This window comes from Danio aesculapii, chromosome 13, assembly GCF_903798145.1.
Source record: "Danio aesculapii chromosome 13, fDanAes4.1, whole genome shotgun sequence".
Classification (NCBI taxonomy): Eukaryota; Metazoa; Chordata; class Actinopteri; order Cypriniformes; family Danionidae; genus Danio; species Danio aesculapii.
Window position 1 is genome coordinate 35,148,617 of NC_079447.1, and position 20,002 is coordinate 35,168,618.

At 34.2% G+C, this 20,002-nt stretch overlaps 1 protein-coding gene across 1 annotated transcript in view; it reads left to right on the top strand.

The window, feature by feature from the left end:
- The window catches only part of slc4a11 (solute carrier family 4 member 11), a 157,003-nt gene that overhangs the window by 46,720 nt on the left and 90,281 nt on the right, over nt 1-20,002 (top strand). Inside the window, 3 exon segments of the mRNA XM_056470817.1 lie at nt 181-303; nt 12,399-12,442; nt 14,953-15,181. Coding sequence (XP_056326792.1) covers nt 181-303; nt 12,399-12,442; nt 14,953-15,181 — 396 coding nt within the window.

Genomic DNA, 20,002 nt, shown 5'->3' on the forward strand with positions numbered 1-20,002 from the left:
AGAAATCTTTAGAAAGACGCAAAAATATACAAATAGACAGGACAACTAAACACTGCTGTTGGTTTGTTTGAATATGTATATAATTATTATTTGAATTGGTAAAATCTGTGTGTGTAAAACGGTTACATGAAATGGTGCATCCAGACTGAGGCTGTTTTGTGTGTGTGTGTCTCCTCTTAGAACAGAGGGAGAGAGAAGAACACGAGGAGGGGAGCGAGGAGCGAGAGGAGGGCCAGGACTCTCCCATCCCATCAGGAGATGACATTCATCTCTACGGCAGCCAGACACACCAAGGAGGGCCAGGTCAGCGAGTGTGTGTGTTTGCGATCGGGTTCAGGGTGGGATGCCAGTTAGACCCGGAGCTGTTGATTAGCTCTGGAGATGCTCAGGTTAGCGGGTCACTTGTTGCTACGGCAACAGTCTCAGGTGTGCTGTGATTATGTCGTGGCTCCCTCACCAAACCCACACACCGTGGCAGGTCACCTGTTGTCACTCAAAACCACACAAAGTTGCCCTGCTTCTCCTCTTTCTGTCCTCAGTCTCAGTGGTAAATGTAATCCAAGGTGACAATTGAAAAAAAACTTTGACATATCAATTTTAATTTACTGTTTAGCATGCAACGCATGCAGAATGCAAAATAAGCAACCATAACAGTTGATTCCCAATATATTAAAGGGATAATTTGCCCAAATTTTACAATACTCATCACCTAAATTATTTAGAAAATATTTAGAAAAATGGTGGAAACTGGTAGACATTAAAAGATATTGTGGGTAGAAAATATGATGGAAGCCAATGTAGGCATGGGACGATAACCTGTTTTAGGGTTTACCATGGTTTGGAAAAGTGCTGACAGTTTCTGTTATATACCATTCCTGTGGTATACTGTATTAGGGCTGGGCGATGTTGCAAAAAAAAAAAAATCACAATATCATGTTTCATATCATTCGATATAGATAATTATTGAATATTTTAAACAATACATTTAGGAATATAAGTGTTTTTTTATTTAACTTAAAAAAAAGTGATCTCTTTATAATAAAATAAACAAAACTGTTAAAGAGACTCTTAAACTTGATAAATAAAATGTTACAAAGTGTGTGCAATGGTGAAGTGTAATTAGTAAACAATCAAAGCAAACTTTAAGGTAGATCAACATCTGTAAGGTGTCAATAATAATGATACAGTAAACCTCAAACTCTGTAAACAACACAAATTATGATAATTAAATCTGAGCTTTCAAGTAAAGGAACTAACCATCATTATTCAGATACATATTGCAACATTACAAATTGTGAAGTTGAATCATTGTATTACCCCTACGCTAAAAAATCTTTCAGATGGGGTGCTAGTGGCTGGGATGCACAAGAAAAGAAACCAAAAGACCACTCTGGTGGCACCCTCACATTCTATTTTATTAACAATCTCCTCTGTGCTGCTAGTCACGGCTCTCATTTTCACATGTGTTGTTATTCTAACGTGTCAAGTGCAAGCGCGTGGATTCCTTGACCATTTACAATGGACTTTGCTTGCCAAATCTTTTTTTATCCACATTGACAATGGTGTTAGGTCAATAAATATTGATAAAGATTTTATCGCCCAGCCCTATACTGTATATGTTTTCATTTCTATTTATTTTTTTATTAGTTTTCTTTTAAATACTTTTTTTAGGGCAACAGTAGCAGCTGTCACATGTGCAAGCGAGTCGAGGACAACAAAAGTAAAGATACAAGTGCAGTTTAATAAGATTAGTCATACAGGCATGCTATGGTCAATACAGTCGCACAACAGGAACATCCAGATCATTCAAATCTTGGTCAGTACTGGCGGTGAAAAAGCATACAACAAAAAGACATGGCTTGGGTCCAAAATATAGCAGGCAAAACAAAGAACTAAAAACACTTGATACAACAAACAGTGACAGCAAACAAAGCCTCAGCCCTGAAGTGGTGTATGTGTGGTGTATAAGTAATCCAGATGATCAGTGATGACAGGATTCAGCTGTGTGTGAGTCATCAGTGGTGAACAGCGACTGGTGTCTGTGAAACGGCATGATGGGAATTGTAGTTTATTAGTGTGATATGTGTAGTTCACCAGCGATCTGCCAGTGGTGGATCGCTGGTGATCATTACAGCAGCAAAGGACTGTCCAGATCAAAATCTACTGGTCAGTCCATGATTCAGCAAAAATTTGAAAGACAAATCACTTATAAACCAACATCAAAGCATGCTATGGACCTGAACAGTGCAGTGGTTAACATTAAATTCGAAGAAAAGAAAGATATCCAGTAGATGTCTTCTTAAAATCTTTGTTTTTTGAAAGTAGAGAAGATAGCAGAAGTCATTGGTTTCTTTTAATGATTTAGCCTGACATGTTTAATGTTACAAAATATTTTAAATGTTTTCTAATATATTATGTTCAATTGGAAAAAAGGTGTTGTTTTTTTACCCAAACATTTAAAAAGAACATATTTTACAGCTGTAGTCATAATACCGTGATAATTTTATCTAAGCTCATCATTTGTCAGAATCTTACACAGGCCTATGCTGAAGTCAATGGTTACCAGTTTTCAGCATTTTTCAAAATATCTTCTTTTGTGTTTGACAGTAGAAAGAAACTCAAACAGGTTTGCACCAATAAGGAGTGAGTTGATGGCAGATTTTTCTTTTTTTCTTTAAAATTAGCATTAAACGGAAGTTAAGATTCTTTTTTTAAGTCCTTTTATTCTCTATCATGATATACATCAACTTTAAATGATCCTGAAATAACACAAAAAAAAATGTAGGGAATTACCAGTGCTTAATTTGTGAATTGCGAGGTTCCGGAACAGATCGGGGTAAAGGATACTTGTCTGTTACTGAGGATGTAGAGGTGTCACTCACGAAAGTGGAAAGCGGGTGTGGGGGTTGTTGTTGTTGTTGTTGTTGTTGCGGACGCGAAAGTAAAAAGGGGGTGCCGTTGGAATGCGGAGGGGTGTCGCGGACAAAAGTTAAGAGGTGAAGGAGGTTGAGGAGGGGGATCTGTAAAATGAGGTGCCGAATCAGATTACAGAGGTGCCGGATCCCTGGGCATAACAAAGAACATTAACTTTTGATTTCATTCCAGCTTTATCATTGAACAATTTGTTAAACAGTGCAAAGAAGCAGTTGGAATCCTTTTTCAAATTATAGCTTTTGTTTTTGACTATAAACTTTACTGTTTATTGATTTTTCTCTTTTCTTTAATTCAGATGGGATGGCAGCAGTATTAGAAAAAAAACAACTGATATCTTATCAAGAAAGTTGTTCAAATCCATAATGAAGGTTTAGCAGGCAGAGCAACAAGAAAACTTTAGTTACAGTATTCAACAAAGGTCAAAATAAATGAGGAGAAAAAATAATGTACCGCAGCCTCAGAGGACTGAATTAGTTAAAAAAAAATTAAAAGCAAGCAGTTTATCTGGGAATCCTTAAAATGGTTGCATGCCAGATTTACTTGACATCCTCAGCTGAAACTAGTTCTGTCTGAAAAGTTTATTTGGATCTCCAAAACTGAGATGTAGCCCGTATGAATGTACGGTACATGTGGGAAAAAGGTGTATTTGCGCGTATCTGTTGATCATTGTGATAAGATATAACACTGATATTAGTGTGGAACCTATTATGCTGCATCCTGACTATAAAAGCATCATTTTGACACAAAAGTAAATTGCAGGTGAAAAATGTATTGCCGTATATTTTTAAAAAAATAATTCCCAAGTGATGTTTAACAGAGGACATTTTCACAGTATTTCCTTTTTATATTATTTTCGTTTGGCAAAAAAGTATTATTTTCTTTTCATTTAGCTTGAATAAAAGCGGTTTTAATTTTTTAAAAAAATTTTTAATGTCAATATTATTAGACACAAACTCAAAATTAACACAAAATTAGACACCCCCCCCCAACCCCCCCTTTTTTTGGATTAGCTACAGAACAAACCATTGTTATCCGATAACTTGCCTAGTTAACCTAATAAGCCTAGTTAAGCATTCAAATTGCACTTTAAACTTAATTCTGGTGCTTTGCTAAATAACTAGTAAAATATGATGCACTGTCATCATAGCAAAGACCAAAAAATTGTCAAACTGTTATTTTCTACTATTAATGTGTTAATGTTTTATAGCTATAAGGAAATATGAAAAAAAACAAAAAAAACTAATTCACTATAATGCTTTTGTGTGTATAAAATAATAGTAGTTTAATAAGTATCACAGTAAGATGTTAATAATAATAATTGTCGTTTATGCACACAAATAACTCATAATTATAATTATAATGATACAATATTTTTATATAACAGTTAAATGATACGAAGGTAACATTTTTCTTTGCTTTTAAATGTTAAACGCAAAGAGCAAAATAACATAAACGTCCCTTTAGTGCTTTTATTTCGATGACAACAAATTAGTGTAACTCAAACTTCGTGAGATGTTTGGTGCATTTTGCATTTTCAAGTTCAAGTTATGAGCAACTCTAAAACACACAAAGATGGAGTTCATGTGGATTTATTGTGAACAGACACTGATTATGTTTACATGGACACCAATAATCCGATTTTATTAGGATTAAGACAATACTCTGATTAGGAGTCTACCATGTAAACAGAATATCTCAGAATATCTCAAAAATCTCAGTTTGTCACAGAGGGCATGCATGAAATGTTCCTGAATGAAAGTGAAAGTGCCAAACTGCAGTTAAAGTCGACAAATTTAAAAATGAATCACCTGAAATTACATGAAACTCTGGAGGAAACGTGGATAGCGTGGTGATGTGTTATAACATGTAAAACAGGATCACGAATGTAACTCATGTAAACACCTTAATTATATTATTGTCTTATTCAGATTAAGGCAAATAATTAGATTACTGATGTCTATGTAAACGTAGTCACTGAAAACACTTTTATCATAAGTTGCTCATGTCAAAAGATCACTGTGCACTGTGTCTTTGCATATTGGTAACCCAGCCAAATATTACATTCTCTTACAAATGTTGCTTCCCGTTTTTTTTTCTTGATGAACAACAGAAGTGAATTACACCATTAGTGGAAGTTAGCTAATCATTACTTGTATCTTACGCTTGGCACGATCACATATAGCATTTTTAGTAGTGCACTTGCAAAAAAATATCTTGTTTAATAAGGATCAGAAAGAAGCTGGAAAGCAGCCATGCAAAACTGTTTTGGGTGCAAGAAACCTCAACTTTATAATTGGACTATAAGGAGAACATACCATTCCATATAGCCCCATTAAAGATATATTTTTGCTGCATTTTGCATAACCTAACATATAATGTCTTACGGGTGATGTAACATATCTATTATTAGGATTTGTGTTTGCCCTGCCGCTCCACCGCTGCTGAAAGTGAGTGCAGCTTCAGTAATATCAGTCGACAGGTGAGCCAGAATCAGACGAGCGAACGTTCTATCATCTGTTTACTCAGATACAGTTAGCTCTGTTTTAGCTTCTCTGTTTTGCGTGAGTGACTCCTGCTGTGCGTTTGGTGGGCTCACATTAGGACGAGTGGGGTTTGTTCACACGTTGTCTCATCCGGTCTGATGTTCCGTCATCCTTGGAGCGCAAGCCGTCAGCACTTGTCAAGATTAAAACCAAAACTCCAGATTTTTATAGGATGTGTGTGTGGTTGAATATTTATAAAGTACGACCTCTAAACATTTCGGTTTAAAAGATAATTCCCCTGATTTCAGCAGTTGTCTGGACCTAACACCCAGGCAGGTTATTTAGCAAAACCGCTGGGCTTTTAATATGGTTTGATTGCTGGTAGTGAGGCAGGGGAGGTGAGGAGTAATTACACTTTGCGAAAATAAAATAATTATTACCTAATATTAGATCAAATGATGTCTAAACCACTCATTTTACAGTCCCAAAACCAGTCAATAGAGTTTTAGAGGGAGGCAGCGGGACTTTTACCTCCCTTGACCCTCTTTTGTTCTGTAGCATGGAGAATACAGACTGGCTGATCACTCTCACCTGAATGCTTTATTTATTTATTTATTTTTGCTGCCATGCAGCTCTGTGGAATTAAAAATTCATTACCATGGCCACAACCTGGTGTGGTTTGTTCACAGAATTTGCATGTAAATGTATTATCGTACCCTTTTTGGACTAATGGTTCTAAAATTAGGTTCAAAAAACTAAATTTGCGTTCTTCATTTTGAACAATAGCAGAACCCTTTATGGTGCTAAATAGAACCCTTTCATAAGGTTTATGAAGAACCATGCTTTGAATGTGCTACAGAATATACAGTCATTTCCATAAATATTGGGACATTAACATTTTTGGCTCTATGCACCAACACAATGGATTTAAAATGAAACAAACTAGATGTTATATAACACATAACACATACCTGACCATGGAACAGCTGAGAAGCCAATTGTCTCATTACTTTTGGCCCCTTAACAAGTGGGAGGCGCATATGCAAACTGTTGTAATTCCTACACTGTTCACCTGATTTGGATGCAAATACCCTCAAATGAAAGCTGCCAGTCTGCAGATACATTGCGCTTATATTTCTTTTCATTTCAAACTGTTTTGGTTTCATTCAACTGTGTTGGTGTAAAGAACCAAAAATAGAAGAATTGTGTCGATGTCTCAATATTTATGGACCTGACTCTATGGCCTTTTTTATTAAATATTAGTAATAACAGTATTTATTTTTAGTAATATTAGGTTGTTAATATTGAGTTTATATTTTATTATTATTATTATTATTATTATTATTATTATTATTATTGTCATTATTATTATTATTATTATTATTATTATTATTATTATTATTATTATTATTATTATTATTATTTAGGGCTGGGCGATATGGGCAAAAAATCATATCTCAGTATTTTTAGGAGGAATGACAGTATATGGTATATATCTGGTATTTTCCCATAAATGGTTACTTGAGAGGTAAAGCCTTTATTAAAACTTTATTAACCAATTTTTGAGCAAAATATAATTCAAGGGTTTCCCTCCCTGTTTACAAATAAACAGGTGCTAAAAAATAACAGCTAGACAAAATCTTTGATAAATTCAGTACAGGTTTTTCTCCTGCTTAATACTATAGGTTGCACAACATTTCAAATTATATATATTTTTTGATAAATAAATACAGTACAGGTTTTTTTTTCCTGCTTAACACTATACACAGCACTAATGTGCTGCTGTGCAAATAACAAAGTAAACAGAACCAAAGAAAACAGCTACATTGTCAGAGCAAAAAAAGGAACACACTTATATAGTAACACAACAAAAAGTATTGTAGGAAAGAAAAGAACCACATTAAATGTAAATATGAAACACAGTATTTTATGTCACAATTACAGTGTTGTTATAAATAATCCTGTATACCACAGTTGTGTGATTTATAAACAACAATTAAATCAGCTGTATGTTTTTTTACACAATTACATGTATGTATTGTGCACAATTATTAAACAGTTCACATATCAAAGATATCTAAAGAGAAGTCTTTCACTCCATGTAAAAAAATCCTACATTTTTTCTTTTGCTTTGACTAAACTTGTTTTACTTAATATTAAATAAGGAGATGAAAGCAAATAGACTATAGAAATGAGAAGTAACAAAATTGTTTCAGGGTACTGTGATGAGATGCTGGTTAAGCATATAAATGTAAACAATCATTATAACAGAACAGAACGCAGAGCAATATGTGTTATAATGTAAATGTAAAGGCGCTATGACTTGCATGCACGCAAGGGGGAGTCAGATTTGTCCGGGTATTCAAATTTTGATACAACACCGGCACTTCATGTTCCTCCATGTCGCGTGTAGTGATAGGTCATTCTTGATAAAAATCTTTTGTATGACTCAGGGAGTGAATCATTCATTTGCGCATGAGCTCATTTAAGTCACTCGCATACCTTGGAGTTGTCTGTTTCGCGCAGAATGTGCATGTGTGGCCTCAAACCATATCGAAATGGAAGATATTGGATAATCCCGCATCGCGTTTGGGGAATCATATCGATATATCCCCAGAACTCGATATACTGCCCAGCCCTATTATTATTTGTCTGTTCTTACATCTCGTAGGCTCTATTAAGGTACAAAGCTTTTTTTTTAATGCCCACAGCATACAAATTAAGAATTTTTAAAAAGTTGTAAGCTTTTAAAAATGACAGTACTACACAAGTTATTAGCTGAACACATTAATAATTAATTGAATATCAATAAAAAGAAGGAAAAAAAATTAAACAGGATATCCATGCAATGAAAACCAAGTTACTTTATGTCCATTTTTATGAGTTTATTTCTATAAAATTGTGTGGTATTTTCTCTGTGTAGTTAATATAAGATATCACAGCATCTGATGAACACAAATGAGTTTGACGTTACAGTGTCACAATGTACAAATAATTGTTTATGAAGGCCAAAATTTGCTAAATTAACTATATGTGATACCTTTAATGTCATAAAAAGGAAAAGTGAAGTTATGCAGTCACTTTTATATTTTATGTGCATTTTTATGCATAAGCCCAAGTAATAATTAGGGTGATTAAAAAAAACATCTATTAAGGTATCAGAAACTAAACATAGCTGGTCATGCATGTTCTGTTAAACTAAAAATACAAAGAAAGGAACAGTATTGGTGCAAAAACTAGGAACACAATTCCTTCATGTTATCCCAACACAAATTGATTAAGTCAACTTAGTGTTTTTTACAAATTTAATTAGTTTGAACATAAAACAATTAATTTGTCCCAAAATTTAAGAATTGTGTTGATTCAGCTCATTTTAGATAAGTAGTTTGAACAAACAGCAAAAAAAAAAAAAATGTTTTTGATTAAGTAGTTAATAGTTGAACTCTAGAAACCAATATAATGAGCTGCAGGTCAGTTATAGATTTTAAAACAAAAGTTGGAAAATAAAGAACCTTAAAGGCACACCATTTCAGCATAAAAAGGGTTTTTTTGTGTGTTAATACGGTTCTAATAGAATTATTTCTATGTGCAAAGAACCTTTAAAGAACCACACTAAAAATAGCATGCTTGTCCTAAATACTTATTTAAAATGAGCTCAAACAACACAATTCATGAGGGATTTTGGAAGATAACTTAATTGTTTTATGTTCATTCAACTTTAAATTGTAAAAAAACAAAAAACAAACAAACATTAAGTTAACTTAATTTGCGTTGGGACGACATTGTGTGGAGCCCAGGATTTTTTTTACAGCAATGGCCAAAATTATTAGATACTTGGCTTATTTGAGAGAGTTTTTACATTTTTATTAAGCATTGCAACATAAAACGAATGATATAAATGTAGTCATTATACTCTATAAACCATAGGATATACTCCATAGAATGAGGTACCATAGCAAAGAATGAGATTTAGCTCCTTGCAAAAAACAAGCTTAGGCTATTTCAAATCAATGTCACAAAATAATGTCCCTTCACAGAATTCAAAGGAAAGCCTTTGGTTCCAGTTGCAGAACACATATGGGAAATCAAGTTTAAATAGAGTATAATCAACACTCAAGTAAAAATATTATGCATGTGCACGTCACTAACAGGCAAAGTAAAATATAATGAAAATAAGGGCTAATAAACTGAAAGACTTGCCTGAGGAGAATGTGATTTGCTTACAAGCTGTTTTATGGGTGTCTTTCTGCAGTTGACACCGATTAAGCTATCACATCTGATGTTATATGTTCATTCCCATTTATTTCATGCTGAAACTTGTACTTCCTGATAATTTGGGGTGAATAATCCTTTTAACATATTTGCAACTCAAACTTATGCATGCATACAAAACTGAAAGAAAGGTTTTTGGTAGGTTTTGTTATTCCTATAAAGATAATTATACATGTATTTCTATTAGATTTTTATTTCAAATAAATAATGTTCTCTCCATCAGAAATTGTCTCATAGCAAAGATCCATATGAACATGATTTCTGAAAGATCATGTGAGACAGGAGTTCAGCTTCTCTGTTTAAAAGTTTGAAAATTAAGTAAATTCATTACTTGAACATGCTAACTTGATTTAACTTATTTTTTTTTAGAATTATGCACATACTTCATTTTACTTAATAAATTTAAGCCAAAGGTTAATGAAAAGTCAATTAATCACTTTAAAAGCAACAGGTTTCTTTTTTGAAATAAAGTCAACTGATCGCTTTTTACAGTGTTTCCCATCATAACATGCAAAATTATACATAAATATAATTAAAAAATGTTCATCCTTTACCTTTTGGGAGAATCCTGTGTCATTTCCAGTCAAAAAAAACTTGCTGGTTGAATAAAAGTAAGTTTAAGTGAGAATTTGCCTGGCGTAGGAATAATTCCGGACTTGACTGTATATATATATACACACACACACACACACACACACACACACACGCACACACACACACACACACACACACACACACACACACACACACACACACATATATATATATATATATATATATATATATATATAGTCAAGTCCGAATTTATTCATATATAAATGCATACAGTTGAAGTCAGAATTAGCCCCCCTTTCAATTTTTCTTCTTCTTTTAAATATTTCCCAAATGATGTGTATCAGAGCAAGAAAATGTTACTGCATTTCCGAAAATATTTTTTTCTTCCGGAGAAAGTCTTATTTGCTTTATTTCAGCTAGAATAAAAGCGATTGAAACATTTTTTTAAAGACATTTTAAGGACAGAATTATTAGCCCCCTTAAGCTAGATATTTTTTTGACCTTTAACCGTTAACCTAATTAACCTAGTAAAGCCTTTACATTGCCCTTTAAGCTGAATACCAGTGTCTTAAAAAATATTATATACTTTCATCATAACAAAGATAAAATAAATCAGTTATTAGAAATGAGTTATTAAAACTATTATGTTTAGAAATGTGTTGAAAAAATGTCCTCTCCATTGAACAGAAATTTGGATAAAAATAAACAGGAGGGCTAATAATACTGACTTCAGCTGTACATGCATACAGTACATACATACATACATACATACATACATACACAAACACTTTTAAATTGCCATAATAGTTTGCAAAATTACTGTGTTTGATTAAAAAAATGCTACATTGAAAAGCAAAACATTAAATCTTTAAATCGTACCAACCCCATTAAATCTTACCAACCTTCCAAAAAATTGTATATTTACAGTAAGCAAAATTACTACAGTTTCTGTTGCTTCCCAAAATGCAAGATAGATTTGCAACTACGCAAGCTTGAATTGGACATGAATTTACATTAGACTGAAAAAGTAAACACCACAAGGCGCTTTCGCCTCCTCATTTCTGAAGACCACGGGGGTGAGCATATGTCTGACTATTACCAGCCTCCGGCAAATCATTGATGCCGGTTTGATTGGATGTGGTTTTGATAACTGGCTAATTGCTGAATTCTCTTCGGATCAGGGTTTGCACCAGTGTCGTTCGAGCTCAATTAATGCCGCCTTTTATCTTATGTTAATACTGTGGTTTCCAGTTTTATACCCATCATCTCACTGAGCTTTAATTGGACGCCTTAATGTTGCACCGCATTTCAGTGCAACATGACCCGACCAATTATTAAATGTATAGTGTAAACGTGCAGATGACAAAATGTAAAAGTGACAGAAGTGGAGAGAAGGAAAGAACCTGTTTCACATAAGCCGTTAAAAGGTTTGAGAGGTTATGTAACCCTATTAGTTTAACACATACACTTACCTCTTATTAAAACCCAAAGTTGTGCTTTTAAAGTGGTGCTTTTATTCTCAGTTTTTCCCCTTTTAATCCCAAAACCCATCCGATGGGGCTGTTTAATCTTGAAGCTAAGGCAGTGGAGGAGTCAGGCACGGGTCGTGGTAATCCTGCCTGAATATCTCTTTACAGGGGCAGGACTTCTTCTTGCGGGCCGCGCGCACAGGACTGAGGGATCGCTATTTGATAAAGGCTGTCTGCTTTGTATAATCTCTATATGGAGGAGGACTTAGCATGCAGGCATCACGTGAGGGGTTCAGGATGAACCTGCAAACCTGAGGACAATGCCAAATGCGAATTAAGCAAATAAAGGACAAGAGAACATCCCGTCCCTTCAGAGTTTAGATGATGCTCGTGATGCATTTGCCGGATACCAATAAACAGTATTGTGGGTGCGATGTTGTATTGTGCGTTCAGGGACTCGTTTCATAGCAGATATTTGTGATGCTGAGATCACAATAGGGGCTCTCTCGGATGCAGATGGCTTTTATGTTCACTGTTGGTGTTTTTGAAGTACTTTTATGATATGGGAGTGTTTTCTCTGAAACTAGCTGTTTTTAAAACTCTAAAAGCTGCTTTATGATGGTTGCTGTTGTTGTTTTGGCATGCAGTATTCACCCCCGGGCTTCCCGTTCTCTCTTTCCTATAGAAACTGATGTCCATGGCTGTGTGCTGCTTAACACGTCTCGAAGGGTGAGATTTTTTTTTTATTGCATTCCACATGCCAAGCTGATATTATTGGCATAGAGCCCATCTAAATTACTGGCACACTTGTGTCTGCACAATAACTAAGTCTACATGCATTGGGGCCCAAGAATATGAGGTTATTTTTTGCAAATAAACATGGAAGTTTTAGAATTTTGACTTTAAAAGTATGTCACATAAGATGATTTTCAACAATGTTTGTGATTGTATCATGTTGATCATCGGTTTTTACTTAATATTACAATATTATGGAATTTATATTCGCTTTACTAAACTTAAAAAAAAACTATTTCTCAAATATAATTATAAAATTATTCACAAGAAAAGACTCTTGTGAGTCTTTTTACTTCAGGAATAATTAGGTATTACACTTTTGTGTGCAGTTTATTTGGTAATTTACTAGCACTTTTTAATTAAATAAAAATACTTTAAAATATTTAAAATAGGGGTGACGCAGTGACACACTTGGTCATGCTGTCGCCTTACAGCAAGAAGGTCGCTGGTTTGAGCCTTAGCTGGGTCAATTGGCGTTTCTGTGTGGAGTTTGCATGTTCACCCCTCCGGGTACTCCGGTTTCCCCCACAGGCCAAAGACATGTGGTATAGGTGAATTGGGAAGGTCAAATTTTCCGTAGTGTATGAGTGTAAATGAGTGTGTATGGATGTTTCCCAGAGATGGGTTGCAGCTGGAAGGGCATCCGCTGCATAAAACGTGCTGGATAAGTTGGCGGTTCATTCCACTGTGTCAACCCCGGATTATTAAAGGGAATAAGCCAAAAAGAAAATGAATGAATGAATATTTAAAATAGATGCTAAATCCATTAAATCTTCAGTGTCACATAAAAACTGTGTATCATCCCTGTCGACAATTTTCCATGCCTTATTGCTTTAATTAATATTTCTAAGGTCATGAAGACCTTGAAATATCAGCAATTTGATTTTAAATTTTGTTTTGTGATACTATTTTAAAATGTAAAATAATGTATAATATGTAAATTCGTAGAACTTTATTCACATGCCATAATAAGGCCCAATTCTGAGTAAATTGTTCTTTTTTTCTTTGATTTATATATGTAAAACTTAAACAGGGTATCTGCGGGGTCTTAAAAGTCTTAAGATGTCTTAAATCTCAAAAGCTAAATTTTAGACCTTAAAAAGTCTTAAATCTACAGAAATATTGTGTTGTAGGCCTTAAATCTTTTTTAACAGTCTAAAGTTGAATTCATAATGGTCTTAAATTTATCTTGGTAAAACCTGCAGAAACCCTGATTAACAAATTACAAAACAAAAAATAAAAATAAAAAAAATCAAGACATTTTAGAAATTGTGTTAGAAAATGGCACACATGCTTCAGTATGCGTGTAATAATCCAAACTGCATCTTAATATTTAATATTATCCAGTTAAATATTAATAGACACTAATTCACATCATGATTAGATTAGGGTTGTCACTTCTTATGATTTATTCATTCAAAACCATCCAAATTCTTTGTCATTTCAAGTTATATGGTGAAAGTGGTTTATACATTATTAAATTCATTACTCTACAAACTTTTATCATTTATGTCTGATAATAATATAATATAATATAATATAATATAATATAATATAATATAATATAATATAATATAATATAATATAATATAATATAAACCTTAACTTTTCAGAATTTTTTATTGTTATGCAATAATGTTCACCTGCTTTGAAATTGAATATATTTGTAAAAATGATCACACCTTACACTAAGGTTTTATTAGTTAATGTTAGTTATATATTTACTAAAAAAAACTAATTATAAACTATACTTGTACTGCATTTAATAATCATAAAGTAGTTCAACATTTATAAATGCAATATTAGTATCCATATTCATGCTTTGTTAGCACTGTTAATGCACTGTGAGTTAACGTAAGTTTTATTTTCATTAATTATTGTTAACGAAGATGAATCAATACTATAATAAATGTATTATGCATTTTTTGTTTATGTTAGCAAATACATTAAATGGAGTTAAAGTGTTAATAAAGCTTCAGTGGCAGAACCACGCCTCACTTTGTCTCCTTAACCAATCACCTACTCCCTTAAACTTATTTAAGGAAGACCATTCTACTAGCACTGTTTTTCTCGTTCATTTGAATCCACCCTCCCTCCCTCCATTTCCTTTCTTCCCATCCACAATCATATAACCCTCTTCACTACATGTTGGTTGAATCAGGGGGTCCAATCACTCTGCCGAACTATTACAGAGATAGTACCCTCACTCTGAGTCTCTGGGCATAGTAGGACGCCCGATCACCTACCTACCTGTTCACCAGTCATCTTCTTACTCCCCTTCCCCTTCATCCCACTGTTCTCTTACCATCCCTTTCATCCCTACATCCCTACAGTAAAGTCTAGCTCAAAGTGTGACGTGGGCCATGCTGGTAAACTAACATTAAATAATACAATCTTACTGTAAAGTGTGACTATAAATATATATTAACATATCGTTCTCACAGTACGTCAAGCTGATGAACTTCGAGGAAGAAATCCGTGCTCACAGAGATCTGGATGGCTTTCTGGAGCGGGCCAGTATCCTCCTCCACGAAGATGAGGCGTCTCTGGACGACGTGCTGAAGACAATGCTCCGCCACGTCTCACAGGACCCTCACACCGCTGAGCCTGGCTGCAACTTCGAGGAGATCATGAGCTCCCTCTTCACAGACGCTGGTTCGCAGGAAGTCAATGGTGAGTGTGTTTGTTTGCGCGCCGTTTCATGAAAAGCGTATGAAAGGTTGCTCAATACCGCCGAGGCCTGATTTGACTGACACCTCAAAGGATATAAGCGCAGCAGTTTGACGTTAGCCAATGTTATTTTAATTTAAAATGCTTTATGAATTATAATACAGATTTTACATAAAAAAGGGGCCTGCAAAATGAGTAACAGAGGGAGTTGTGAAGAGGCAGAAGAAAAAAAGGAGTTTCGACAATAATTAAGTCCATTTCCATCCCTGCTGACCCTAAAGCTTTGAAACTCACTCTTCTAGGATGAGGAGTTCCTCTGAATGACCCTATAAAGGGAAGTCAGGTGATAATAACAGTCTTCTGTTCAGTCGTTCACACATTAGAGCCACTGCAATTGTCAAAAGTTTCCCAGAGGACACACAGGCCTCTATGAGAGCGATGAAGATGAAGAAAATAGAGATGAAGCACAAAAGTTATGCTGGATGTCGAAAGAGCTTCAGTGAAAAAGAAGCTGAAAGGATTAAATAAATAATGACATGTAAATAAGTATTAGATGTTTTATTTAGATGTAAATTGAGTAAATAAATTATTAGAAATTTTAAATGCTTGAGATGCCAAAAATGACAAAAAATATATACATTATTATTCTTGCAAATTCTTAAAGTTTTCAAGCGAATAGTTCAACACTTGGACAAGTTAATGTTACACTGTAAATAAATAAATAATAATAATACATTTCCATTACACTTTACATTTAATTTAGATATTTTGTTCATCATAAAATGCAATGCATAATTATAAACATATATAAAAATCCATATGAAAATCCCTTCATTTTAAAAACATACATTAGACAGTATTCAATATGACTGAAAATAAATTTAAATAAAAATATAAACAAAGTGCACCCTGTTGTTATATTTCAATCCCACAGCAATTATTGTTACTGCTTGGATGCCCAGCAATAATTTGTCATTTCCATGCCACAAGGCACATGTGAAGCATATTGAAAGTTGCTTGTTTGGTGCATGATGCACAAAGTCAGCTAATACCTTTAATATACTTTTGGGTGTAATAAAATTTTTTGTGAAAGAGCACCCAAAATAATGACCTATAAATAAGTATAAGGGGTTTAATTTAGATGTTAAATTGAGTAAATAAATGATTTGAAATGAGTAAATACTTGAGATGCCAAAATGAGAAAAGAATCTAAATTAGAATTCATGCAAATTGTTCAAGCATTCAAGCGAATAGTTCAACAGTTGGACAAGTTAATGCTACACTGTAAATGAATAAATAAATAATAATACATTTCCATTACACTTTACATTCAATCTAGATCTTTTCTTCATCATAGAATGCAATGCATAGTTATAAACATATATAAAAATCCATATGGAAATTTCTTCATTTTAAAAATCATACATTGGGCGGTATTCAATCTGACTGAAAGTAGTAGTAATAATAATAATAATAATAATAATAATAATAATAATAGTAATAAAAATAAGAACAGAAAATGTATTTCACAACAAATATTGTGGTATTGTAGTATTGTCCTTTAAGTTCGACAATATCCAGCATGCCTGATATTTTGAGCAGATTTTTGAACAAACATTGTTTATATTTGCAATTATATATACTGTAATGTGACCAAAAAATTATGTGATGTAAATGTCAAATCTTTATTCTTAAAAGTTTAAAGGCAGATTTTGCTCCTAAGTGCAAATTGAAAAAAAAAAAAAAAAAAAAAAACAGTTATTGTTATTCTTTTTGGAAGCACTTTATTTTGATGGTCCCTTTTGAGCATTTTGTTGACTATATTGCATTGCGACTAAATGTCATCTAGGCGGCACCGTGGCTCAGTATTAGCACTGTCGCCTCACAGCAAGATGGTCACTGGTCAAGTCCCGGGCAATGTTGGCATTTCTATATGTAGTTTGCATGTTCTCCCCATGTTCACCTGGGTTTCTTCCAGGTGCTACGGTTTTCCCCACAGTCCAAAGACATGTGGTTTAAGTGAATTGGGTAAACAAAACTGTCCGTAGTGTATGAGTGTGTGTGTGAATGTGAATGTGAGCGTGTATGGATTTATGAGTGTATCTTTCAGTCCTGGGTTGCACCTAGAAGGGCATCCGCTATGTAAAACATATGCCAGAATAGTTAGCGGTTCCTCGACTGTGGCGACCCCTGAAAAAAAAGGGACTAAGCCGAAGGAAAATGAAAGAATGAATTAATGAATGGCATCTAATTCTCATAAGAGTCCTAGTAGACTATCTGCTGACACTGCTCCACCAACAGACATTGTCCTGAATTTAAGAAACTTTGCAAGTTCATGTCAGCTTATGCTAACTGTAACCCTAACCCCAGTCTACTTATACTCTAATGAGAATTAGTTGACATGTAGTTGCAGTGTAACTTAAAATCAACAAAATGTGTGAGAGGGATCATCAAAATACCCTATTTTTTATTTTCCCACAGTAATTATTTTTACAGCTTGAATGCCCAGCTACTGCATATTTTGTATATTCCTTGCCACATGGCACATGTGAAACATGTTGATAGTTGTTTGTTTGGTGCACCATGCTCAGCTAATACTTTTAAAATCTGTTCTTTGGTTCTATTGTAAAACTTGTTTAGTTTAGTCAAGTCTTGCGATTCATTAAAACTGATGAAAGTGTTATGATGCAAGGGAAAGTGTTGAATGTGAGGGTGGTCTTACAAATATTCCACATATTGGTTGCTGTAGATTAGATCCTACTCTGCTGGGTCATTTTATTCACTGGCCTCTGGCAATCCAGCATTTTCTAAAAATGTTCCCCAAGTATCCCTGCTCTGTGAGCTCAGCCTTTCTCTGTAACTTCTCTCTCGGGAAGACTGACAGTTTTCAGGAAACTTCTGCATACTATCGGCTAGATGTGATGCCACACCACCAGGGATTCAGATTAGAAACCTGCTTTAAATTATGCAGTTTTTAATGATTAAAGTGACTGTGAGAGTGTTTTTGGCAAGATGAAAGCTCATGTGACTCATCTCTTCATTTATGTATGGTAGAAACCCCTGAATTTACAGTCACGTTTGAAATTAAGCAGCTAATTAAGACTTTCTGCCAAAAACACTTCAGAGTGTCAGAAGTGAAGGAAATTATTTACTTGCATTGTATTTCCTGGAGTCATACTGTACCTGATTATACTTTACAACTGATATTAACCTCTTAAGGCCCAAGGGTTTTTTTTTAAATGCATTTTTAATTTCTCTTTGCTATTTGGACTTATTGCAACCTAATTAGAATAAAAATGTCTAAAAGTGTCATCTTTTGATACGATGTACTTTTATAGAAAAATTATGTCCATATATGTGGACTCATGGTCCAAATTTGCATAAAACACTTTTTCCTGACTTTTCTTAAAAATAATATTTAACATAGTTTTTTTTTTTTTAACTTGCATTGACTTTCAGAGAGTAAAAACAAAATTTTTGGCCCATTTTTGACAGTTAAAAATAGTGTTTGGGACATTTCATATGCTGCAAAACAGTTGCAGGATGACACTGTATGTCTGTAACAAAATATAAAACATTCAAAGTATTTTAAATAGCCACTTAAGAGCTAATATGTGCTGTCCAAGTATGTAGACACTTAAGCCCCAGGAGGTTATGAAGCATTTTGGTCAATTGGATCAAAAGCAGATGAGGGACTCATAAGGCCCGGGACACACAAAGCTGATGTCAAAGAACTAGCAATGACTAAAACTAACTGTGTTCTCACCTCTCGTCGGTTCTGTTTGGTCCAAAAAGCTGTGTGGGAACAGTCCAGAATAAACGACAGCCAACTGAAACAAGAATGTATACATCCCAAGCCTGAGTGAGAGGATGTATCTTTCCATACCTGGAGATGGTAGTATCTGTATTGTCATTCCACATTGAGAAAACTTAACTAGTGCTGCACATATACAAACCATAATCAAATGTCTGATAAGCTGATATCTATATTGTTTGCAAATATTTTATTAAGGCAACAAAATGATAGATGGCTTCTTTGTGTTCCCTCTTGATTTGCATCATGTACTTAGTTTCGTCACTTCAGTTTTGTTGTTGTGCTCTGATTCGTAGCTGAACAGCCAATCAGAGTTCTCTCTTTCATCTTTCTCTCTCAAACTCCCTCTGATGTGAGTGTGATGACAGACCAAAGCAACAGACTCTCACCGACACTGCCCAATGGCCAGCAGTCAGCTTGGTGTGTCCCGTCCTTAACTTGGGGATAGTTCACCCAAAAATTTAAAAGAAAATGACCTCATTTATTCTCCCTCATGTGGTTTTAAACCTTTATGGGTTTCTTTTTTCTGTTGAACACAGAAGATAATTTGAAGAATGCTGGTTGCTGGCACCGATTGACTTCCATGGTACAAAAAATTCTATGCAATTCAATGGATGCAAGCTTCCAGCATTCTTTAAAATATCTTCATTTGTGTTCAACGAATAAAAGAAACTCAAACAGGTTTTGAACAAGTGAAGGGTGAGTAAATGATGACAGGATTACTTTTTTGGGGTGAACTATCCCTTTAACAACACATCTTATAATGTTTAAGAATTATGCTGTTTCAACTATATCTGAATATGGTCAATAGAAGACAAGTTCAAAACAGTTTAGACACCATTTACACCTCTATTCAGCATTGTCCATTTGTGATCAGATTGACAAAACGCATCTTAATTTTGCATGTAAACAGGGTTCTGTTTTATTCTAATCAGAAGTCATTTTAAATAGGATTCCTGGTAGCAAATGACAATATAGTTTCCCCCTTCCACAATAAACCCTTTAAATTT